We start from the raw sequence: 24,964 nt of genomic DNA, 5'->3' as shown, positions 1-24,964 counted from the left end.
AGAATTATTTCATGGTCTAAGAACCATGAGGCAAAAACTGCGGAAGAAACTCATCAAAATAATAATACTCTGATTCTATTAATAAAACAATTAAGGTTATATTGTTTGAAAACTATTTAACTCAAGATTGAACATTTGGATTTTAGGAATTTGATAACAAAAAAATTAGATTTGGCGTGTAAAAACTAATTATTTTAGTTTGAAGAAATACAAACCGGAAACAATGCCCTGTTCTCTGCGCAACTTGACGGTGTGAGCGTGCCTGCTGACTGCGGACTAACGGCTGACCTGTCGGCGGATCCAAAGCGAGACGTTGTGGACAGTGACGCCATCTCAACACGGTCAATATCACTGTTACCAACCGTCAGCTCGGTTTAGCCTCTTCGGGGCGACTTATTAACCAGGAAAGCTGGAAGCACCCGGAGAACCGCGGATATCTACGCGGCATGGATGCTTCGTGACCCGCGGCAGGTGTGAAGAGATGCCGGGGGAGCAGCCGGTGGGAACCGGACGGGTGGTGCTCGTCAAGAAGATCATCATGAAGGATGAAGCTGGGGTGGGTGGATAACCGTTTTAACGATATTTTAGTATTCATTAGCCCGCACGATGGGTTATCCTATATGAAAATGTTATTTTTATTTAGATACATTCTTCTAATTCTGTAGCCTGTTCTTATTTACATTTTGCTTTTAAAATGAGCTTCAATTTCTCTTTAAAACAACAGCATAGAACGACCAGTGTGTGTGTGACAGAACAGCGTATTAAAACATGACGTACGGCTCCTTTCTTTTAAAATTCGGTGCTCATTTAATAGCAGACATCAATAATAAACACACTTATGTGGTTGATGGATATGAAACGGTTCATAAACAACCCCCCTCCGATGAAAAAAACTGTTATTAACGTATTAAATCACACGATGGACAAAATGTTCGAGATGATCCAATGAATGAAACCCTACGAAGAAAATGAGACGCTCAAAGCAGCTGTGGTCCAAAATGGCTGTGTTTTGTTGGATGGAGGTGTGTGTGTGTGTGTGTGTGTGTGTGTGTGTGTGTGTGCGTGTGTGTGGTAATGGAGACAGGGCAGAGCGGGTTTAATGTGGCCCACAGACAGCTCGGCTTAGTGTGAGGATGATGTAGTCAGGATGGATCAGTTATCTGTTACATAACAGTTCTGCCTGAGATGCAGAGGGCCCCGTCAGCGTCCATCTTAACATCTCCCCCAACAGCGACTGCATTGTTTTAACACCAGCCAAACGCCACAGAGACAGGCTATTAACATCTTCACATGTTGTCATGATGGTAAAGTAATAGATCTATTGGGCAAAAAATGAAAAACATATGTAACCAGTTGTTAGTTGCAACAGGACATTAGACAACGAAAGCATAAAGAGGCCTGAATTGAATTAAACCACACTACATTTAAAATTGGAATAAATATACACAAGGTACAGTGAGTAGTTATTTAATCAGAACACGTTTATTCATTGCTTATTATTAAAGTAATCTTTTACTTTACTTTTTTTTTTTACTTCTGAAAGCAAAGATTTACAGATTTGTTATTCTAATCAAATGTTAAAAATGAGTTCAAATGAGATTGGGGGGGGGGGAACCAGGCCTCAGCTACGGCCTAACATGCAGCGTTACCTATGCTGCGTTATAGCATACAGCGTAAACAGATCATAGATCATAGTCTACATGTTAACTTCAGTTAAGGTCATAGCCTACAGTTTAACCTCAGGTAGGTCATAGTCTACAGAATAACCTCAGGTAGGTCATAGTCTACAGAATAACCTCAGGTAGGTCATAGCCTACAGTTTAACCTCAGGTAGGTCATAGTCTACAGAATAACCTCAGGTAGGTCATAGCCTACAGAATAACCTCAGGTAGGTCATAGTCTACAGAATAACCTCAGGTAGGTCATAGTCTACAGAATAACCTCAGGTAGGTCATAGTCTACAGAATAACCTCAGGTAGGTCATAGCCTACAGTTTAACCTCAGGTAGGTCATAGTCTACAGAATAACCTCAGGTAGGTCATAGCCTACAGAATAACCTCAGGTAGGTCATAGTCTACAGAATAACCTCAGGTAGGTCATAGTCTACAGAATAACCTCAGGTAGGTCATAGCCTACAGAATAACCTCAGGTAGGTCATAGCCTACAGAATAACCTCAGGTAGGTCATAGTCTACAGAATAACCTCAGGTAGGTCATAGCCTACAGAATAACCTCAGGTAGGTCATAGCCTACAGAATAACCTCAGGTAGGTCATAGCCTACAGAATAACCTCAGGTAGGTCATAGCCTACAGAATAACCTCAGGTAGGTCATAGCCTACAGAATAACCTCAGGTAGGTCATAGTCTACAGAATAACCTCAGGTAGGTCATAGCCTACAGAATAACCTCAGGTAGGTCATAGTCTACAGAATAACCTCAGGTAGGTCATAGTCTACAGAATAACCTCAGGTAGGTCATAGCCTACAGAATAACCTCAGGTAGGTCATAGCCTACAGAATAACCTCAGGTAGGTCATAGCCTACAGAATAACCTCAGGTAGGTCATAGCCTACAGAATAACCTCAGGTAGGTCATAGTCTACAGAATAACCTCAGGTAGGTCATAGCCTACAGAATAACCTCAGGTAGGTCATAGTCTACAGAATAACCTCAGGTAGGTCATAGTCTACAGAATAACCTCAGGTAGGTCATAGCCTACAGAATAACCTCAGGTAGGTCATAGCCTACAGAATAACCTCAGGTAGGTCATAGCCTACAGAATAACCTCAGGTAGGTCATAGCCTACAGAATAACCTCAGGTAGGTCATAGTCTACAGAATAACCTCAGGTAGGTCATAGCCTACAGAATAACCTCAGGTAGGTCATAGTCTACAGAATAACCTCAGGTAGGTCATAGCCTACAGAATAACCTCAGGTAGGTCATAGCCTACAGAATAACCTCAGGTAGGTCATAGCCTACAGAATAACCTCAGGTAGGTCATAGTCTACAGAATAACCTCAGGTAGGTCATAGCCTACAGAATAACCTCAGGTAGGTCATAGTCTACAGAATAACCTCAGGTAGGTCATAGCCTACAGAATAACCTCAGGTAGGTCATAGTCTACAGAATAACCTCAGGTAGGTCATAGTCTACAGAATAACCTCAGGTAGGTCATAGCCTACAGAATAACCTCAGGTAGGTCATAGTCTACAGAATAACCTCAGGTAGGTCATAGTCTACAGCAGGGGTGTCAAACTCATTTCAGGTTCGGGTCAGGTACTGCCGACTTCGACCGAACGCGGGCCACTGACGAATCCTCTTGTTACCCTGGTAACCGCTGTCATTACAGACGGTTGCGTCGATTCTTACTGTGAAAATCTACGTACTTCTGGTTTAGCGGCTACGCTTCTTATTTTCATTCTATGGGAAAAACTACAAAAAAAAATTAGTTAGTTAGTTGAACGATGATAAGGTACACAACGAAAGTTGACACCAGCAGTTTGTAATACAGACTGTGAGGCGACGACACACGGAGAGTGCATTGTGGGATTTGTAGTATTATGGTGATGCGTGCGATATACTGGCGGGCCAGCTCTAATAGTAAATAGATTTGATCATGCAGGCCAAAGATAATTCATTCACGGGCTGGATATGGCCCGCGGTCCATGAGTTTGACACATGTAGACTACATGTTAACTTCAGGTAGGTCAGAGTCTACTGATCCGGACCCAGAAGCCATCCAATCTGGACCTGGATTCACATCCTACAATTTCCATCATTCAGTTGGATGAAATCTTTTGTTAGACTGCAGTGTTAATTTTGTAGACGAAAACTATGACGAAAACTATTTGTTAACAACCTTTTTCCCATGACGAAAATAAGATGAGACAAGAACGGATCTTAAAAAATTAAAACTATGACTAAATATATTCTGATCGTTAACGAGACGAGACGAAAGCGTTGGTGGTGACCAAGTCACAATACTTTTTTAATTTGCTTGCACCTAACACACACGGGCAACTTACGGCTTTTGATAGAACTGCACAGTGCAGGTGAATGATGTGGTGGCGCAGAGCAGGTGGAGGAAAACCCGGAGGACAGAAACGAGAAAAAAACTGGTCATGAAACTCAAAAATAAAGAGGAGAGAAAGAGAAAGAAAAGACTTTTCAATAAAAAGTGGGGGTCCAGTTGAGAATGGTTAGTTCATGATCCAGTCCAAAAAATAATGTATTGCACTGATTGTAGGACATTAAGGGGTCTTTTGTTGGGACACGCAATTTCACAGTGGAACCAATGAAGGAGCATGACGTTTCCGTTAGACATGTCAAAAGTGAGTAAACAGACAAAGACAACAAAGTGGTTCTCGTCGACGGAGCTTTACACCATTGCAAATAATTGCTTTGCTACTTGTTAAAAGACAAATCCTTTCATGTAATGATTTTTCACATGTCATTTACGTATATTAGCCCACACATACACTTCATCCATTTGTTCCTGGCCCCTCTGTCAAATTTTAACATGCATTTTCGTCTAAAATACTAAGACTAATTCAAAAATAGCTGCAAAATTAACTCTGTTAGACTGTAGGGAAACAACCACCTTTAAAGTCCTTCCACTCAGTGGGCTTTCTGTTACCATTTTTTTTGTGTCTAGGTCCTAATGACGTAGCTTAGCTGACGTAATAATAGATTGATGGTGTGAATTTGGTGAAGTGGCCTTTTAATTGTCCAGTCGTGTGTCTGTTTGCATTCCAGCTCCAGCAGGGCATCGGCAGGCCCAGTGTGTATCACGCTGTGGTGGTTATCTTCCTGGAGTTCTTCGCTTGGGGATTACTTACCACACCCATGCTCACTGTGAGTAACACCCGTTATTAGTATTATTTCAAGGATACGAAATATTACACAGCTCTAATATGTGAGAGAATGCTCTGCTGAATGAATGCAGTGTTTTCCATACCATTACATAGAGCCCCCCCCTCACAACGTTGTAAACCTAGGGGTCACACTGGAATGCCCCTTTCAATATCAACATTCATCTGTCATGGTGCAACGTAATAAAACAAGTCCAGTGGATTGAGGAGTGTATTCCCTATTCCTTTAACTTCTTGGACCACTTCGTTGCCTTAACTTAATCTGTTGTTTTTACTGATCATCTGCGTTGTTTTATTATTCACAGGTCTTACACGAAACCTTTCCCCAGCACACGTTCCTGATGAACGGCCTCATTCAGGGCGTGAAGGTGAGATCTTACACAGTCTCTTTGCACTCATTGGAAACATTTTATTTCAATTTGTTTTGTATAGTCCAAAATCTCAAATGACAAATTTGGTCTTTACACTCGGCACACATGCGACATCCTCAGTCCTTGAAACCCTCACATGAGAACGGATCTCTGTCCCGGGATGGACAGAATGCAATGGATGTCATGTGTACCGAATGAACAGCGTAAATGATGTACAATACGTTCTGCGACGGAAATTATTTTAAAAGAAAAACTTTAGATTCAGCCACTCCAGTTGGATGCCGATTGTTTATTTTTCCACTGACCCTGCTTCTCCACATCAAGGGTCTGCTGTCGTTCATGTCTGCTCCTCTGATCGGCGCCCTGTCGGATGTGTGGGGCCGGCGGACCTTCCTCTTGGTCACCGTCTTCTTTACCTGTGCTCCGATCCCGCTGATGAGGCTCAGCCCCTGGTAAGATGATCCTGATCAGAGTCAGAGGGAGGTGGAGGTACAGCAGAGTAGTGAAGTCAAGGGGAACACAGCGAGCCACACAGTGTGTTATGAACGTGGACATCAGAGTTCTAATGAGGAAGTGTCTTTAACTTGCGTTCTTTCTAATGACCTGCAGGGGGCGACTGTTCTGGAAATCGGATTGTGTAGTGAAGGCGGCGACTGTGGCTCAGTGGAGAGCAGGGGGCGTCTTTCAATCAGTGCATCGGCAGTTTGATCCCCAGCTCCGCTAGTCAGCCCGTCTATGTGTCATTGGGCAAGACGCTTAACACCATGTCGCTCCCGTAGTTTTGGCTATGGTGTGTGAAGGGGATGAATGATGGCATGTTGTGTTAAAGCGCCTCAAGTGGTCAGAACACTAGAAAAGAGAAATACACGTACAGTCCATTTACCATATGTATAAATAAAATGACTCAACTTCTTCACACGTTTATACATTTACAGTAATAAGAGTTCTCTTTGGCGTTGTTGAAGTCGTCCGACTGGAGCTCTCAAGTGTTTCTCCCTTCCCTCTGTAGGTGGTACTTCGCCATGATCTCCATGTCCGGTGCTTTCTCCGTCACCTTCTCCGTGATCTTCGCCTACGTGGCCGATGTGACGGACGAAAGAGAGCGGAGCACAGCCTACGGCCTGGTAAGCAGTCCTGTGTGGTGGGTTTTTGAACTAAATGTGCATCTTGTGTGTACAGTATGCAAACGAGACTGAAAGAGGAGACAAAGCAGATTCAACAGATAAAAGTATATATAGACGGGCGACTGCCACGATTTGAACATTTAAAGGGTTTCCATGTGTACTGGAAAACCTGGAACACAATTCACCAGGTTTCCCCTCATGTCTCAATAAATAGGCTAAAAAGAGCTTTTATTAAATCGATGGGTTCATTTAAATATTGCAGCACCAATGTCCATTATGAAATAAACTCAACGTGACCCTTTTTAAATTCAGTTTTAAACAATCTAAAAATAAATCTAAATAATCAACATTGGTCATGATCAAAAACAAAAAAAGAGCATATTAAATACTATTTTTGGATCATTTTTTACAGTGGAATGAGCTTAGTTTTGTCCAGCACTCTAAAAGGTTGTTTAAAGACACTTACATCATCATTGTGAAATCAGCATTTACCTGAGAGTGGAAACTGGATCCCATTAGAGCGTTTTCACTAGTGTCTGCCATGACGAGGAGGTCTCTCTGTTGCAGAGACAGGAAGTAGTGCCCCTGCTGCTCGTTCCATCCACCGTCCTTGTCTCTCTCCTGTCGACCCCTAGGTGTCAGCTACTTTTGCGGCCAGCCTGGTGACCAGTCCGGCCATCGGGGCCTACCTGTCGGCCTGGTACGGAGACAACCTGGTGGTGCTGGTGGCCACGCTGGTGGCCCTCGCCGACATCTGCTTCATCCTGCTGGCCGTGCCCGAGTCTCTGCCGGACAAGATGAGGCTCAACACCTGGGGGGCGCCCATATCCTGGGAGCAGGCTGATCCCTTCACCGTCAGTACCCAATAACCTACACGGCAATATATTCTATATCCCCGTTGATTTGTTGTGTTTTTGTTTTGTGTTTTTTTGAATAACATACTAAAGTGAGACAGTGGATGTGAATACAATTTTGTTTCGCAGACTTTGGCCCTTCGACTCCCTTGGAGTCCCGCTGTTACCTGACGGGGCCTGTGTTGTATTTCCTGTCTCTCTCCTTCAGTCTCTGAGGAAGGTGGGTCAGGACCCGGCGGTCTTACTGATCTGCATAACTGTGTTCCTGTCCTACCTACCAGAGGCCGGACAGTACTCCAGCTTCTTCCTCTACCTGAGACAGGTGAGACACTGATGCAGTGCTTCCTAGCATCACTACAAGTCCCTGTGTGTAACATTCAATTATTTTGCAACAATAGTAAATATTTTAACTCCGGTTAAATACTTACTCAGATTTATAATGCATTAATAAGCTTAAACGTAATAAAGTTGCCTGGTAAGAACAATCGTTTATCTCGGTGTAGAAAATTTAAGGCAACTTTTTAGCCGTGGGCAAAAGTCAATGTGGAAAAAAGCTGTGTTGTAGTGAACCACCATTACACTTTCTTAAATATGTTAATTGGTCTTCCTGGTAAAACTCAGACTATTGGGGCCAATGGTTTTATATCAAGTCAGCAATTGGTCCCCTGGTGTTTAGTCCATAGATTGTCCTATTTATTTGTCAGAACAATTGTTTTTCTGATGACTGTGTTGGTCACTGGCTCTAAACAAAATAACCAGGCCTTGTTACACATGTTGCAGTATGCTTTTAATCTCTTTGGTCCACATACGCTTTTAATGTGATCCTTAACGTCCTCTGAACATGCTCTATGCTAAAATATCTGTATGCATGACGTGTTTAAGCTGGTGTTATTGAGTGCATGAAGTGCTTTTGACAATGAGCGGTTTAGAAATGACTAAATAAACACTGTCTGTCTGTCTCTTCAGATCATAAATTTCTCCTCCACAACCATCGCTGTGTTTATTGGAGTGGTGGGCATTCTGTCCATCGTTGCACAGGTAACAGACACACAAACGCTGCAGAGGACGGACAGGATAAACCCTATTTACACAAAAAGGCCCATTCACACTTGTTGTTTCTAGTGTCAGAAATCTTGATTCAATTTGGATCCAATTTTAAACACCTTTTAGTTACACGTAGCAATATGAATGTGTGTGTCCTCATACGTCGTAATTCTAACTGCATCTGTCTTTGGTTGCCTACAGTATATTTGTTAACCAGAAAAGCAGAGTAACTTCTGCTCTTTAAATACCAGAAAAAGACTGTTTATCTAGGTAGCTAACACCTATCATAAATGTACACAAACACACAAGGGGCGTTTAGTCACATCTGCACATGCTCGCACAGCTTTTACTATCTGTTCCTATCCCTCTCCCTCCTCAGACTCTCCTCCTCACACTGCTGATGAGGACTCTGGGTAATAAAAACACCGTTCTGTTGGGTTTGGGCTTCCAGATCCTTCAGCTCGCCTGGTACGGCTTAGGATCAGAGCCATGGTGAGATCTGATGCTTACCGCCTACAAAATGTCACCATTGTACACCTATGCAGAGGAAATGGTTAGGGAAGCGTACCCATTAGCTCATGTTTACCATGCTGTTAACAGTACTGAGGTATTGAATCAACCAGCCATTCTCTACTACGCTTTCTGCAACCAGAGAAATGGCTCTCTGCTGGTCAGTAGAGAAAATGCAGATTTTAAGAGCTTTCTGCATCGGCTTCGCTCAGCAGCTACGCAGGTTTCCGCCTGGTTCAAAGTAATTCCATCGTTGATTCAAATAAAACATGTATACACATGAGTCCGAGCCAAACTCAAGAGGCCATTTGACTTTTTTTGCACTTTCACAGTTATTAGTCTGTGTTTAACTATTAAGGGTCTTACTCAAAAATCTGGAGTGATTTATATATTTTTTAGAAGTTGAAAAAACAGCATCGGATTTCTAGTGAATGAAATTGTTGCAAGCAAATTTTTTAGCTGTGGCTAGCTAATTAAGCTAGCATTAGTGGTTGAGTCTTGTGATATTTTTGGTAATGCTGCCAGCTATAAAGAGTTATTATTCTAACCTGCTTAGCTTACTTAGTTTGTATTTTTAAACATAATGTTACCTTTTAAAATGAGCACAGGACAGAGCTGCTAATGTTAGATGATATGCTAACTCTTGTTTAAAGTTAGTACTGCGCTAAGTGATTAACTACAGATCCATGTGCACAGCTTCAACCCGTGTGCCTAGCAACATTAATGTCACCTGTGATTGGACAATCTCTGTTGTAGGGAGGGGTTTGGCACTTAGCCGATCGGTCAAATCTATAAGTAATATCAAACGGATGTCAAATGGTCAACACACCAACAGTATCACAGGGAGATCTATGCCTTTAACTGTGTGTGTGTGTGTGTGTGTGTGTGTGTGTGTGTGTGTGGGTGTGTCTCAACAGGATGATGTGGGCCGCTGGTGCTGTAGCAGCAATGTCCTCTATAACCTTCCCAGCTGTCTCTGCTCTTGTGTCACAGTCTGCTGATTCCGATAAACAAGGTGACAAGGAAATGTCTTGGCTCATTTCCTATTTTCCCTCCTCTTGACTCGTCCTCTCCTATCGTCTTCTCTCTCATCTTAGCTTTCTCTCAACTCCTCTCCTCTTCCCCTCTTTTTGTTCTCTTCTTTCTCTCCACAGAACAGTAGGTCAGTGTGATGGATTTGTTGAATATAACTTTGTGTTACTAAACAAGGTGGTGAAATAAATCCTGCAGCACTAAATGTATGCTGAGTCAGCAGCAGGAGCATGGCTCCAATAAGGCCCCCCCTGTCCTCCTCCTGCAGGTGTGGTCCAGGGGATGATCACAGGGATCCGAGGTCTGTGTAACGGGCTTGGTCCAGCTTTGTATGGGTTCATCTTCTTCCTCTTCAATGTGGAGCTCAACACCTTGGACCCCATCCAGGGAGAATTCAACGTGGACCCCCTTCCTGTACAGAGTCCCGCTGAGGTATAGTACATGTGCATATACCCACACACACAACCCTCTCCAGCAGAGGTACACTTCAGCCCTGCATGTAACAACATTACACATAAGTGGATGCATCTTTTTCTTCAAAACACCACAAATTAACTCATTAACATTTACAATTACTCATCTGTCTGTTTTCTCTGTTGAGCACACACCACTTAACTCCTACGTTGAATTACCACAAATTACCTCTGAAAGCCCACGTTAAATTAACACCCAACATGAATTCCCCTGAAGGCCGGCGTGTGTATTCTCGTAGCATAGATGTTAGCTTTGTGGTTAGCTCGCTGCAGCCAATGGACGGCAGAGGAGAGAAAGGCATGAGTCACAATGCTGATCTCAGAGCCATGTTGTACTCAGAGAGGAGCTGTGGCACCACATCTGAGTGGATGTAGCAAAAACAATGTTGACCACATTCAATACAATAAAACAGTTAGCAGGATTTGATGACCCATGAGCTGCTCAGCTGTGGCTCAAGAAGAATGCTCTTTAAATTACGCCTGCCTGTGACATTAGGAGTTGGGCACAGCCACGTCATGCAGTTTAGTTGATGTCCATGTTTACTTAAATGTGCTATATATAAATGTACCTCTCTCTTTCTCAGCGAGGCCTCATTCCCGGCCCGCCATTCCTGTTGGGGGCGTGCAGCGTAGTCGTGGCCTTCGTAGTCGCACTCTTCATCCCCGAGAAACCCCCACCCTCCTCCTCAGCCTCCCAACTGTCCCTCGGCGACAAGCCCCAGCTGGACAGCAAGGAGTCCATGTCCTCGCTGGCCGGCGTCCACATCAACACGCCCCTCCCGGGCAGCGACGAGGAGGCTCCGCCCGCCGCCACCGACGGGGACTTTGAGCCGCTGCTACACGACAGCATCGTTTGACGGAGGGCGGGGCCTCCATTGCAGCTCGACTGATTGACACATTTTCTTTGCTGCAGGGCAGAACTTAGTGTACTTTATTTTTTGTCAGAAGAGGGCGATTGGCAGCAAGAAAGCTCCAAAGGCTGTTGTTTTCAGAGTCAGGGGGCGGTGCTACTTCAACTACCAGGAGGAGAGGAGGTAACATCTTGTGAGCAACCAATGAGGCTGTTTCTTTCACCAGAGAACCGGAGCTAAGATGTGCGAATAAGATGTTGCCCTCCAACTTGACGGAAAAGACCGAGACGAGGATTCGACTGCCAGAGAGACGCCAGGGGACGCCAGGGGACGCCAGGGACCCCGCAGTTTAAAGGGCCACCATCTTTGATCAACAGAGTGAGGCACCAGCCAGGTGGCCAGGTTAGGGACATGCCCACATGAGATGGGGGGGAAAAGAAGTATTTTAGCGGAAGGGAAATTGTTCATCTTTAAGCTTGAAGTTGTTGATTTTTTTTTTTTTATGATAAACAAAAAGTGTATTATTATTTTTTATCTCCTGTATTATTTTAATGCTATGGTTCATTTCTTATTGGTTATGTAAAAAATGAAACGTCTGCTACGTTTTTACAGCAGCCAAAAACAACGTTTATTCATACTCTTTATTTGAATTTCATTTGATGTTTGTTTGTGGCGGGGTCGAGGGATCTCCTTTATACGTGTACAGTATCTTCTCAGCGTGGTGTGAATGTGCCGAGCTGAGCTCACATCCACGTTCCCTCTGAGTCCCTCAAAGAAACTTTCACTCGTACTTCCAGAGGTCCGCGCCCCCTCTTTTTGTCGCTCTACCTCAGATCAACTTGTTTTATTAATTTTTTTAAATCTCACTCAATCTTCATTTACTCATCTAGTATCACAATTTTTCTTAATATGAGAGTCACTTTATCAATGCTGCTGGAAGAACCTGTCAGCTGCAACGTGAGCTCCAGCTGTGTGAACTTCAGCAGTGTCCAAAACCACAGACGGGCTACGGCTACAGTGTCCCGAGTTTTCATTTCTAATTTCTGATTTGAAAGTAAAATCTGAAATTTGGAAGTCAGACAACAGAAAGACACCTTTTTAGATTTAGTCGAACGATAGCTGCTTTTAAAAAACATTTTTTGCTGTATTGGTGCTAATTGGACAACACGTGTCACGTGGTACACATTTTGATGACATAATATAATATAATGACAATTGCTTGCGGATTCTTTTTTGGTGACATTGAAAAGGATATATTTTAGAGTTTTGGTCTAAACAAGGAAAGTAATATCGGGCTGTTGGAAATACATCAACATTTTTCACACTTTTCTCATTTGTTACAGCCCTGATAAAGAACTTAATGACTTTACAGACTTTAAGGTTCTACCTAACAAACGGAGTTCAAGCCTTTGGGCAACCCTAACCAAGTCCTTGGTGGATTTGGAGGCACTAAGACACAAGGTTGTTCTACTACTTTGTTTAAGCGTTAAGTGATCTTTGAGGATTGTGAAACCATAACCTTGTGGTTAATTTGCACGCCACTCATCTTCTCATGTCGTCCTGCTCTCATCTAGTGCTTCTCCAGAATGTAGGTTTAGAGAAAACGCTGAGCTGGCAGCAAGACGCCATGAATCTGTTCCAAAATGACGGCTGACACCACATGCTCCGGTGCTGAGGGGGAAGTGGGCTCACTTGTTGCACACGTGAGGCTCATCCCCCGACAGCAGTGATCCTCCAGCGGGTGAACTTGCACTTGAAGCATCAGACGAAGATGTCTGTGAGCGCTTTAGAGAGGATTCAGGGAGAAATGCCCAAGAGTTCAGCAGAATAGAACCGACACAAACACAGTTATTTACTTTATTAGCTTGAAATGTAAATGCACATGTGAATGATATATGGTTTATATATAAGTGGATCGGCGTGTTTGTTGTGGTTGATACGAGGGTTGTCCTTCAGTTGTCAGTCTTGAGGCAGAAGGAGTTGGGTTGTCAATTCTCCAGGAGAAAAATATAAGTAACATCTTTTTTTCATACCGGAGTATGTTTATATGCACACTGATATACAAGTCCTCATTTTAGTTTGATATGTCTTTAAAGCACGATGAGAAAGAAACAAAGAGAAACTGGTTATTGTTCAAGAAATATATATATATATATATTTTTTAATTAAAATATTAGATATATGCTTATCAGTTTTTCTCCAATCTAAACTCCTTGCCACTTACATTAATGTAATTTTTCTGTAATGACCACTAAGACAGTCAACCCTGATGCTTTCTTTGTAAACCAGGATGAGCTTCAAAGCAGATCACATATGACGATTGTACGAGCAAATAGTCCAAAACACAGATGTACCAGAAGTGTGCATGTGGACACCTGTAGGTGTTTAACTGACGAGTTTGTTCAGCCTCAGTGAGAGTGTAAACAGTGTAAATATTGTACATGGATTAAATGTTTGTTGGAAATTAAAAGAGAACAACACTTGACATCTGTTTGACAAGTGCTTTTGAAAAGAATTATGGTGGTGGTTGTTGTTCCCTGCTTTCCTCCCGAGGACCAGAGAAAAGGTTTCTCTCAGCCTTTCTCAGCTGTGGGATGTCTCGTCTCATTCAGCGATACTGTGTTTCACTTTGCTGCATCATTGGAAAATTCTTAGTGCCTTTAACAAATTGCACACACATTTAATTAGATAAACTCACAGTTTAATTCATTCTGCTTTGTTAACTAGGTATAATAGCTTAATTATTACTGTTATCAAAATATTTTTCAGTCATGTTTTGTTATCATAATAGAATGATCTGTTTGATTTCTAATCCTTCAGTGAATACATGTGAAAGTCTTGATAATATAAAACATAAAGTTTGTTCTTTAAACGATCAAAAGCTCAACAACAAACCGCTAATTAAATTTATATTGAAATAACCAATAACCCAAATTACATTTCTGTGTAAAATGTCAAAGAAGTCCATTTTATTTTACATTTGAGCAACAGCTGAGGAGACTCGACAACGACCTCTACTGGGCAATGCAGCATATTGCCTTTGGTTATTGCCCAGTAACGTCTGTCCAATGATGAGCCTGGAGGCTGGATCATGTGACCTGGTTGCGGTGTACAGGAAGGAATGTAAGGCAACAACATGGAGGGGCCTACGTTCAGCTTCGCACCCGAGCGGCACTGGACGGTGGATAAAGAGAAGGAGCTCATTGAGTTTTTCTCCAGTAAGTCAAACGCTCTACGATAGCAACTTGTCGTTATTTAAAAGTTGTCTTTTTGATTGATAGGTTGTCGTAAATTGCAACAATTAGGGGCAACCGTTGCTCGACGAGACCAACGGAAACGAGCGATGCAGACAGAAACAGCAATGGCGACTAGCAACCCCAAGTAGAGTTGTGTTTTTTTTGCTATATACCAACTTTACGCTGGCCCTCACGCGTTACGCTTAAAATTTTATGAATAGTTATTTACTATCAAAACCAGCAATTTGGTCAAATACACTCTTAAATCATCAGAAATTAGAAATTGCTTTTTAATGCACAAACCAATTGGTCTGAATTGAACAGAAAGCAAATGCTAGTTACTATATATAGTAAACACATTTTTTTATAGAATTAATACATTGGCCACCGATACCGATCCATCTATTTGAATCAGACCGATATCCCATACAACAAAATATATCCAATACAATAAGGTTGTGGCTGAGTAACTTGTTGGCCTTCATTTTCCAGAGCACAGCTGCTTGTGGAACCACAAATCCGAGGGCTACAAGAACCGCCAGCTCCGGTGGGAAACCCTGGAACGTCTGAGGTGCCTCCTGTCCGCTCGCCACCCTCCCGCTCCTTTCACAGGTGGACCCTGTGGTTGCATACTTTGATCTTCCCGAGCTGCACTTTGTCTACGAGGCCCAAAAACATCTGCTCTTTCTCTCCAGTGGAAGACCTCAAGAACAAGTTCAAGAACCTCCGCACCACTTTTCAGCGGCAGTACAAAATGATGAAGGCCAGCGAGGTGTTTTCCCCGCAGTGGAAGCACTACGAGCAGATGATGTTCCTGCAGGACTGCTGGGACGTGGACGGCGGCCCGGAGGAGAGGCCGCCCTCGGCGCCGGAGGAGAAGCCGCCGGAGGAGAGCCCGACCGTCAGCCCGGCCGCGGTGCTGGGCGACCCCAGCACCCATGACGTGTCCACCTGCTCCTCGTCCTCCTGCGTGGCCTCCAACGCGCCGCTGAAGTGTTTCTGGACTGAAGAGAGAGAGCGCGCGCTGATAGCTTTCTACTCTGGTAACGAGAGAAAAAAACAACAAGGCATCAGTTGGAACTGCAAAAGGCACCGAGATCCAAACCCTCACTAGGGCTTGGATCCTGGCTGACTGGGTGTTGTTGTTGTTGTTGTTGTTGTGTCACAGAGCACAGCTGCCTCTGGAAGAAAAAGTCCGAAAACCACAACAACCGTCTGCTGAGGCTGAAGCTGCTGGAGGCTGTGAAGAGCCAGCTGTCCGACGACTCGGTGCCGTTCTCAGGTACGGCTCACGCGACCCCCTATAAAAGACAAAGCCGATTACACTACGTGCATGTCACCTTTCCTGCAGGCGGTGGAAGTAAACGGAGCTGCTGGGGAGTCCCTTTGTGTTTTTGTGTGACTTTGGAGTATTTGACGGCTTAGTTTGGATTCACCAAAGGCAGGCAGCGTTCGACCGGCAACAGCCATGTTCTGCGATTCGTCAAATGACCTCTCGCTCTATTGTTTTGTGTCTTTGAACGGACACGAGGGCTTCGGTCCTCCATCAGATGGAGCTGCATGATGAAGCTGGAAATATGGAAGTGAGTGCTAATGCAGTAGATGAACCAGGAGCCGGGGATGTGACTCCTCTCCTCTCGCTCTTTTGCAGTTGAAGACGTGAAGTGCAAGTTCAAGAACCTCCGGACCATTTTCAACCGGGAGTACAAGGCGGTGCAGGCCAGCAAGGGGGGCGACAAGCTCCACGTGTCCAAATGGAAACATTACCAGCAGCTGCTCTTCCTCTGCGAGTCCTGCGACGAAGACGAAGGCACGGACGACCTGCCGGTACCGCCGCCCCGGGAAGACCGGGACCTGGCTCCCAGAAACCAACCCCCCCCCTCCGCCCCAAGCGGCTCTGCCCAAATCAAGTTCAGGGACCCCGCAGACATCAAAGCCAGCAGCGGCGCCCCGCTCAACGCCCCCGCGTCCTCTACCCCGCAGGACACCCAACCCTGTGCCGGCCCCTCCCCCCTTCGGTCCTCCGGTTCGGTTCAGGCCGACAGCAAGCGGAGAGCCGACCCCCGCTGCCACTGGAGTGAGGCCAAAGTTCAGCAGCTCATATGGTTTTACTCCGGTTGGTGCCATCGTCTGTTGTTGATTCTTGATTTGTTCCGCGTGTTTACAGTCTTTTCAGGGCCACATGTTTTTATAGGTGTGATTTTTAAAAAGTATTTTTATCCAGCGTTGTTTGTTGTAATACACATTGCTGCCACAAAGGGCCGTGTTCTATACAGGGCCAAAAGCCTTCCCGTTTTCTTCCAGGTGTTTTTTATTTTATTTAATCCAACGTGCGGTCTGTTTCTAGAGCACAGCTGTCTGTGGAACCACAGGTCCGAGAGCTACAAGAACAAGCTGTTGAGACAGAGCCAGTTGGAGAAGCTGAGCAGCATCCTGTCTGACGACGGGTCGCCGCCGTTCTCAGGTAACGGGGGGTGGGGGGGGTTATGCCAACTGGTACTTGCATGATCGCTGTTTCTCGGTCATGATCGTTAATTCTTGTGAACGGCCGAATAATACATCACAATATAAATATTGCTGCCGCAAGGAATTGTGGGACGAAATGATCTCTCATCCTTTCGTAAAGGACGGCCCAGTGGTTCCTGCCAAGAGCCTTTCCTTAGCATTAGAGAATTTAAACAGCTGTTATCATGGCAGCCACTTACACTACTTCTGGTCATCTAGGTAACTGTGAATCCAGCCAACTATTGTACAAATGTGGGGGGGGGGGGGGTGCAGCGATGGAGGGTTTGAAGCGATGGCTTCCTCACGGTGGAGGCTGACCGTGTCTGTGATGCTTTGTTCCTCAGCGGAAGACATAAAGACAAAGTTCCGTAACCTGCGGACCATCTTCCAGCGTGAGCACAAGGCGGTGAGCTCCAACAAGACCTGCGGGTCGGAGGACTTTCACCTCCCCAAGTGGAAATACTACTACCAGCTGATGTTCCTCTGCGAGCGGCCCGAAGACCCCCACGCAGCACACATCCTGGAAACCCCTCCCTCGCCCACTCCCCCGGACTCCCAGCACTCCTCGCCCTCCTCCTCCCCACCAAGGCAATCGTCCCCCGCCGACAGCAGCGTGTCGGGAGGACGCAAGCGGGCGCCCTCCGGCGAGGGGCCGGGCGCGGCGAGGACGCTCTGTCAGAGCCAGGCGCCGCACGCGGGCTTCCTGAAGTACGTGGAGGAGTGTCTCAACGAGACGCCGGCGGACAAAGTGAAGAAGCTGAAGAAGATGATCATCGAGACGATCCACAGCGCGTCGGAGGAGGCTTAGTGTTTCACGTCTCTCACTGGGCTTTTGTTTTGTCAGCACAGTACACATGGTGCTCACCTTTAGTGTCCAGTCATCAATGTTTTCACTATGGTGCACCTGTAGGCAGGTTTTTAGAGGGACGGTCATACACATGCAAAGAAGTGTTTATATTAATAACTTTATCTCTTGATCATAGATTTAGAAAGACATTCTCCATCCTAAAAACTGTTTTGCAGAAAGACTGCACCAAACTGATATGGACAGTGAAGGTGGCGCATGGGCGACTCCTGGCTGTGTGAGGGGTCCCTGAGCAGGATACCAAACCCCCGATGGCTCCCCAGGTAAAATGTAAACCACCTGAGCCACGTCTGCACCCAAAGTTTCTTAAATTAGCACCACCTTTGCCTCGCCCGCGTCCTCTCCTTGTGTCGCTCCAGTAGAAGGGGGGTGAGGGGATGTTTTTGGATTTCGAGCCCTGTAAAGGTAGAGAAACATTTCACCTTCGTTCCCTGTCCTTAGCATTTGTTTTTTGTTTGTTGTTAATTTTCACAGTTAAAAAGGGCTGCATCGACCATAAAATGTTAAGAATTCTGTTGTAAAATAATTTTGTGGTAAAATACAGAAACTGAGACATAACATCTGAGCTGGAATGGGCGTTTTTATGTATTAAGTATGTCAGTCTGAACATGCTATTTACCTTTTCTTTGATCGGTAACATGTGCAGGGGGGTATTGCACAAAAGTAGAATAAAGAAATCGGGGCTAAGTGATAATGCTCCACTTGCGCTGAGTCGATCCAGGAGCACATATCTGGGATCAGTGCACGTCCACGGCTTCCTTAAGTAGACCACGATTTCCATCACAGATTTACTGATGCGGAAATGGAGAAGACGCCGCGCGCAGCACATTTCTCACCCGCTGAGCAGCAACTTAAAATGAAATGTATGAGGAATTGAAGCATATCATACGCAAAAAATGGAATACGCAGCTGTAACTAAACAAAGAGGAAACAGACAATCACGGACCGACTGAATGCGGAAGGATTTAGAAATATCTCCTTACTAGGAGAGTTGTACACTCTGTTTTAATTGCTTTAATATGATTGTTGAGGATACGTTTTACAACCATATACACAAATCTCTATGCTGTGTCCAGTTCTAAATATCTTTCTACAATTAATGTTCATACAGATCAAACATGACTGGACAGCAAAGATCCTGGCAACAAGTCAAGATAAAATATAAAAGCATTTTGCAGGCTGGTAAGTGCCTTAACAGAGGATGTTGCATGTGTACGGACTGTGGAAATCCTCTTTGGTGTAACACGTTCTTCTGTGGCCAGGGAAGGGATGGTGAGAGCAGGCTTTAGACCCAGCAGTCTATACAAAGGTACTCGTGGGGAACAGCTAAAGGTTCTGATCTGTCCCAGAACACCGTCTCACGTCTGAAAGCACGTCTTAATATCAGCGCTTTTTCATCCAACACGTCGTTCAGAAGTGGACATCACGGTGCAGGAAGAAACACCGGTGAATGGACTTTATAAATCGCCCTCATCACAATTTAGTCAGTTTACAATTGTTCACTCCCCACTGCACAGTTTCGCCCACCAGCGGACCCCCCCCCCCCAACCCCGCCCCGTCGGTCGGTCCATCTGGAACGACTAAACAAGGCTAACTTCAAAGAATAAATCGCCATGGTTACTTGGCCGGGTTTAATTCAACCTGCTTTCGTGCAACCAAATCGGAGCTAAATTCCTCCAGGATAACCTGGATAGCCCGACTTAATCCCTTATCCGGGTTTCGTGCAATAGCCCTCTGCTGACCCCTAGATGGCGAACTTGGATAACAACAAAGTAGTCTTTGATGGCAGGTTAAAAGATGCTCAAAAAGGACCACAAAGACTGCAAACGTAATAGGACTACAAAGAGACCAAAGCAACATACAAGGAAACACAAAACAACAAAGAATCGACACAAAGCAACAAAAAAGAGACTGGCAATGACCATAAAGAAACACAACACCACTACAGAGACCAAAACAACTAGAAAAGTGCTGAGTGAGATTTCACCTGAAACCCCCTAATTTACTGCAGACTCAAACATCTAATCACCTATTCGGGGGATTGACAGGACATTCATGGTCCCAGATGATAAATCACGATGACTTGTGACCCGCCAAAAAGGCTGAGACGTTTGTGTTGAAGTGGCATGTCCCAACAGGTGTTTGATGGATACCCCCCCCCCCCCCCCCCTCCTCCTCCCTCAGCATGCTCCGCCTTCTTTCTGGTCATCTTCTGACTTTTTTCACCTGGTCGAAGTTTCATTTTGTCCAAAACTCTGATTTATCACTGAATTCTTGAACAGAGAGGACTTTGGCTGCATGACCCTTCGCACCAAGGGGACCGTTGGGATGATGATGATGATGATGATCATCGTGTGTTGACTGTGCGACTGTGTTTAATCCATTTTATCCAGCAGGAGTTTGACATGTGACATGTTGTCCACAGTAATCTAGTTCCAGTGTGAAGGGAGCATGTTCAGCTCTGCTGTGGAGGATTGGATCACATCTCATCAGCACACACACACAGGTCCTTCTCTTTTCTTCGTTTGGATTCTCCTCTCTACGTGTCTCTTCCTCGCCTTCTGTCTTACACCCTCCCTTCACCTCATTTTATTTATTTCTATTTTTTTATCTCATTCATCCTCCCTTGCCTTCCTCTCCTTCTCTTAACACCCACCTCCCTTTCCCTCCCTCTTTTTGCCTCTCTCTCCCCCCCCCCTCTCTCTCTCTCTCTGTGTTTCTCTCTTTTCTTTTCGCTCAGTGAGTCGCAGTAAATCCTATTGTGATGCTAAACTGATTTCGGAAGACCGAGAGAGAGAGAGAGCGAGGGAGAGATAGAGAGCGAGGGGGGGAGGTATGGATTCATGTTTGAGCGGATCTGACCTTCGCTCATGTTAAAGTTTGTAACACTTTCTCCTCTCAGTGAACTTGTTAACCCCCCCAGACTCCGGCGGGTGCTTTGGGGGGCTGGAGGACTCTCTTCCGCCGCGGTGTCCGCCGCTCGGTGCCCTTCAGGAATGCAATTTACAGGAAACGCAGCGCGCTGCTCGTTACACGTCCTCCTCTCACTTTTTCCTTATCGGAGAGTCATAAATGAATGAAGGAAATGCGCTCGTGAAGGAGGGATCGTTTTCTGAAGTACGGTCCCGGAGCAGCAGCCGGGCTGACGACACAGGCGCACAGGGGTGAGCGAACCCCGTCACCGGACATGGAGAACGGGGTCCGGGCGGGAGGAGGTGGTGGAGGAGGGTGGGTGCTGGTGGAGGCCCGGCTGCAGGGAGGTGCGCCGTGGGGCTTCACCCTGCAGGGCGGCCTGGAGCACGGAGAGCCGCTGATCATCTCCAAGGTACGAGACGGTTCCTCGCGACGTCATAACGTGTCACACATGTCATGGTTCCCTCTGACACAGGGGCCCCACAAAGTAAACACTACTTGTGTGTGTGTGTGTGTATATATATGAATATGGTATGTATACAGAACCAGTATACATTTTCTCATTAAAATCAATGAGAAAGTACTGTAAATATAGAACATGTCATCGTGTAATATTATCTCTTTGAGTTAGAGATCTTGTGTTTACAACGTCTTCTTGTCAATGGCAGCGGTTCCCAAACTGGGGGTCGGGGTGGGACAGGTTGGCCACGGCTTCATCAACCCTGAAAAAACGCAACCGCCATGAGGACTTGACATGCTTTGTTTGAGCCGCGCCCCTCAGAGCGGCTCTGGTTACAAGAGTGAGGGAGAGAAGGTAAAGGGTGAGGTAGAGAAGGTAAAGGGTGAGGTAGAGAAGGTAAAGGGTGAGGTAGAGAAGGTAAAGGGTGAGGTAGAGAAGGTAAAGGGTGAGGAAGAGAAGGTAAAGAGTGAGGGAGAGAAGGTAAAGGGTGAGGGAGAGAAGGTAAAGAGTGAGGGAGAGAAGGTAAAGGGTGAGGGAGAGAAGGTAAAGAGTGAGGGAGAGAAGGTAAAGGGTGAGGGAGAGAAGGTAAAGAGTGAGATAGAGAAGGTAAAGGGTGAGGTAGAGAAGGTAAAGGGTGAGGTAGAGAAGGTAAAGACTGAGGGAGAGAAGGTAAAGGGTGAGGGAGAGAAGGTAAAGAGTGAGGGAGAGAAGGTAAAGGGTGAGGAAGAGAAGGTAAAGGGTGAGGGAGAGAAGGTAAAGAGTGAGGGAGAGAAGGTAAAGGGTGAGGGAGAGAAGGTAAAGGGTGAGGGAGAGAAGGTAAAGGGTGAGGGAGAGAAGGTAAAGGGTGAGGAAGAGAAGGTAAAGGGTGAGGGAGAGAAGGTAAAGAGTGAGGGAGAGAAGGTAAAGAGTGAGGGAGAGAAGGTAAAGGGTGAGGGAGAGAAGGTAAAGAGTGAGGTAGAGAAGGTAAAGGGTGAGGGAGAGAAGGTAAAGGGTGAGGGAGAGAAGGTAAAGGGTGAGGGAGAGAAGGTAAAGGGTGAGGAAGAGAAGGTAAAGGGTGAGGGAGAGAAGGTAAAGGGTGAGGGAGAGAAGGTAAAGGGTGAGGAAGAGAAGGTAAAGGGTGAGGGAGAGAAGGTAAAGAGTGAGGGAGAGAAGGTAAAGGGTGAGGGAGAGAAGGTAAAGAGTGAGGGAGAGAAGGTAAAGAGTGAGGGAGAGAAGGTAAAGAAGGTCCCATGACTATGGCAGTCATGGGACCTTCAGATTACGACTCATTAAAAGTATTTTACCTGAGTCATGTTAAATGTGGAAAAATAACATTTTGCACGGTTGCACTTCAATTTTAAAGTCATTTTACTTGGAAATATGTTTACCACCATATGTGCCTTTTTTACAACATCCCATCCATTTTCACATCTCACTCTGTGAATTATAGGCCCAATGATTTATTTTGAAAAAACACAGATGCTGAATGGTGGATCAATGGAATCACTTACCCAGACATGCATTATTTTCTTTCTTTCTTGAGGTGCAGTTGGAGCCATGAAGTGTATTTTAAAATTACACATTAAGACAATTAAGATCATTTTAGTTAACAAAAGGATGATGCCATTCAAAGCAACAGAGGTAGAGATAACCAAATGTTTAGGTATGCAACGAATAATATAATTATATTTGAGCCTACCAGGTTGATTTATTTGCTTTCAAACTTTATGTCTATGTTTTTAATGGAAAAATTTTAAATTTTCATTTATGAAAAAGGAGTCTCCAAATTCAAGCACAGTATCCCTGATGATATCAGCTCACTGTAGCCACTAAGCTAGCATTAGCTTCTCAGACAACACGCAATCAGAGCTTGAGCTTAAAACAAAGATACAATGCATAAATGTTGAAGTGAAACATTTAGAATACGTTTGGCAATTTGTCTTTTACCCTCAATCACAACTGAAAAGAACACTGTGTTACTGACAAACAAGATGGTTAATCCAGGAAGTCTGTCATTTCGAACACCACAAAGACAAGAGCCCACTTCCTTCCTTTTCAAACCTCAAAATGATACAAAGCGTGTTGTTCTTCCTCAACAAACTGTCTATAAGTGAGTATAAACAGTTCAGACTCATTTATGTTTTACAGAATGAACTTCATCTGACAAAACAGTTCTTATTTTAGCCGGCAAAATCAAAGGCTGCTGAATAATGGTTTCACCTGTTGCTAAATAATGTAAGATGTGGCCTAAATCAGATATGACACTTTCAAAGTGTGATTTTGAAATAATTAACTACTCAGCCTTGACTATTTGAATTGAATTGAATTCATTTTATTTTGTATAGCCCAAAATCGCAAATTACAAATTTGCCTCAGAGGGCTTTACAGTCTGTACACATGTAACATCCTCTGTCCTGAAACCCTCACATCGGCACAGGAAAAACTCCCCAAAATATGAAAACTGTAATACTGTAATAAGGAATGTGACTGTTAATAATATCTGTCTCCAAAGCAATGTGGCCTCATTGTTATTAAAATGCAAATGAGTAAGCTATTTTGGGATGAGGCCAAACAGTATGCTGTTAAATAGGACAAGAATGTTATGAAGAGTTATGAAGAGATATGTCCCGAGTGCTTTTAAACATGCTCGTGCTTTTATTTTGTAACGTAATCAGATAATTTCTAGCAGGGTGTTTCATCGCCTGCGCCTTTCTGTTTATACCATTCTTCTCCCTCTCTATGTGTGTTTGTCACTACATGTCCAACTAATGTCTCCCTGCGTTTGTTTGACACACAGTGAATAGGATTTACGTCCACATCAGGTCATTTTTGTGAAGCTGGCTCGGCAAGAGAAATACAAAATAGATTATGGTCGATTGTTCATTGACAGTGCAGTACGTTTATTTTGGTTCTGAGCCAGGGTCAGATGTCACAGTGAAGGTTTCTATTAATCCAGGTGGTTTGGCTCAGGTTAAATACTTTTAATGAGTCGTAATCTGAAGGTCCCATGACTGCCATAGAACTTGACGTGTGCAATTACATTGCCAGGGTCACACCTTCAAAATAAAGGACGATGGTTAAGCTGTAACCATAAACTCTATAGAAGAGAGAAGTAGAGTCGTCTTCACGTAGACTTTTCAACAACAACAAGAGTCGCCCCCTGGTGGACCGAATAAAGGTTTCACGTTTCATGGTTCTTAAAGGGGCAAACACAATCTCTCACATAATTGATAATGAACACACAGATTTTGATGGTTTTGATGGTTTTAATATAGGTGGACCATCTGAAAAAAAGTTAGACTAAAATTTTGATTTTCAGTCGCCAAACACCTCAACCACTGAGGCTTAAAAAGTGATGAATAAAAATGAAAACCTTTCAAAATAAGAGCCTGCTTATTTCCTTCCTTCACTTTCTTTTACTTCTACTCTGAGTAGACAGTGACTCACCCCACCCCCCATAGACACTGCTGTATGAGTATATTTTCCCAAATCACACGGCCTTTATTGATTAGAGGAGGTATGTTGTTTCAGTCACGGTATGAACAGGCTGAGCCGCTCTGTTTGGATATCACCGTCTGCAGGATAATGAATTTCAGCTGGAATACCAAAGTCAGTGATACACACACGCGGCGTGTGTGTGAGTGATTCTGCGAGCGGGCCTTATTTGGGTGTATTTATTCCTGAAAAAGGCCAACAGTGCATGCATGTGCACCGCTCTACGAAGCCCAGGAGTTGTTTACAATTTAACACGCTGCTTTTCTTTCCCAGCTGTGATGGATGTTTTCTATTTCCTTAATAGCAGCGCTGCTCATTAGACACATCCCACATTTGTGTTACTCTGTCAGTCCACCCATCTTTGTCTGTTCACACCAAACCCC

At 44.6% G+C, this 24,964-nt stretch overlaps 3 protein-coding genes across 4 annotated transcripts in view; all 3 read left to right on the top strand.

The window, feature by feature from the left end:
• The first annotated feature begins 224 nt into the window (after nucleotides 1-224).
• mfsd14ba (major facilitator superfamily domain containing 14Ba) lies at nucleotides 225-13,613 on the top strand. Its single transcript, XM_037485080.2, has 12 exons — nucleotides 225-556; nucleotides 4,754-4,852; nucleotides 5,175-5,237; nucleotides 5,565-5,692; nucleotides 6,250-6,364; nucleotides 7,000-7,218; nucleotides 7,427-7,540; nucleotides 8,185-8,256; nucleotides 8,642-8,754; nucleotides 9,690-9,787; nucleotides 10,073-10,236; nucleotides 10,862-13,613. The coding sequence occupies exons 1-12, from the start codon at nucleotides 482-484 to the stop codon at nucleotides 11,132-11,134; spliced, it is 1,533 nt and encodes a 510-aa protein (XP_037340977.1). The 5' UTR covers nucleotides 225-481; the 3' UTR covers nucleotides 11,135-13,613.
• Nucleotides 13,614-14,251: 638 nt separating this feature from the next.
• Nucleotides 14,252-18,412, top strand: LOC119227117 (uncharacterized). 2 transcript variants are annotated; one of them, XM_037485607.2, is made up of 7 exons: nucleotides 14,252-14,346; nucleotides 14,857-14,976; nucleotides 15,060-15,407; nucleotides 15,533-15,646; nucleotides 16,016-16,480; nucleotides 16,712-16,828; nucleotides 17,214-18,412. In XM_037485607.2, exons 1-7 carry the CDS (start codon nucleotides 14,265-14,267, stop codon nucleotides 17,675-17,677), a joined length of 1,710 nt encoding a protein of 569 aa, XP_037341504.2. In that variant the 5' UTR covers nucleotides 14,252-14,264; the 3' UTR covers nucleotides 17,678-18,412. The 2 variants fall into 2 exon arrangements, with proteins under 2 accessions (XP_037341504.2, XP_037341505.2); XM_037485608.2 differs by lacking the exon at nucleotides 14,252-14,346 and having other exon boundaries at nucleotides 14,859-14,935.
• A 2,118-nt stretch (nucleotides 18,413-20,530) lies between these two features.
• shroom3 (shroom family member 3) overlaps nucleotides 20,531-24,964 on the top strand; it is a 44,379-nt gene continuing 39,945 nt past the window's right edge. Inside the window, exon 1 of the mRNA XM_037485253.2 lies at nucleotides 20,531-21,059. Coding sequence (XP_037341150.2) covers nucleotides 20,922-21,059 — 138 coding nt within the window. The 5' untranslated portion in view covers nucleotides 20,531-20,921. The remainder of the gene's footprint in view (nucleotides 21,060-24,964) is intronic.

This window comes from Pungitius pungitius, chromosome 18, assembly GCF_949316345.1.
Source record: "Pungitius pungitius chromosome 18, fPunPun2.1, whole genome shotgun sequence".
Classification (NCBI taxonomy): Eukaryota; Metazoa; Chordata; class Actinopteri; order Perciformes; family Gasterosteidae; genus Pungitius; species Pungitius pungitius.
This window is presented reverse-complemented; position numbering and strand designations above follow the sequence as displayed.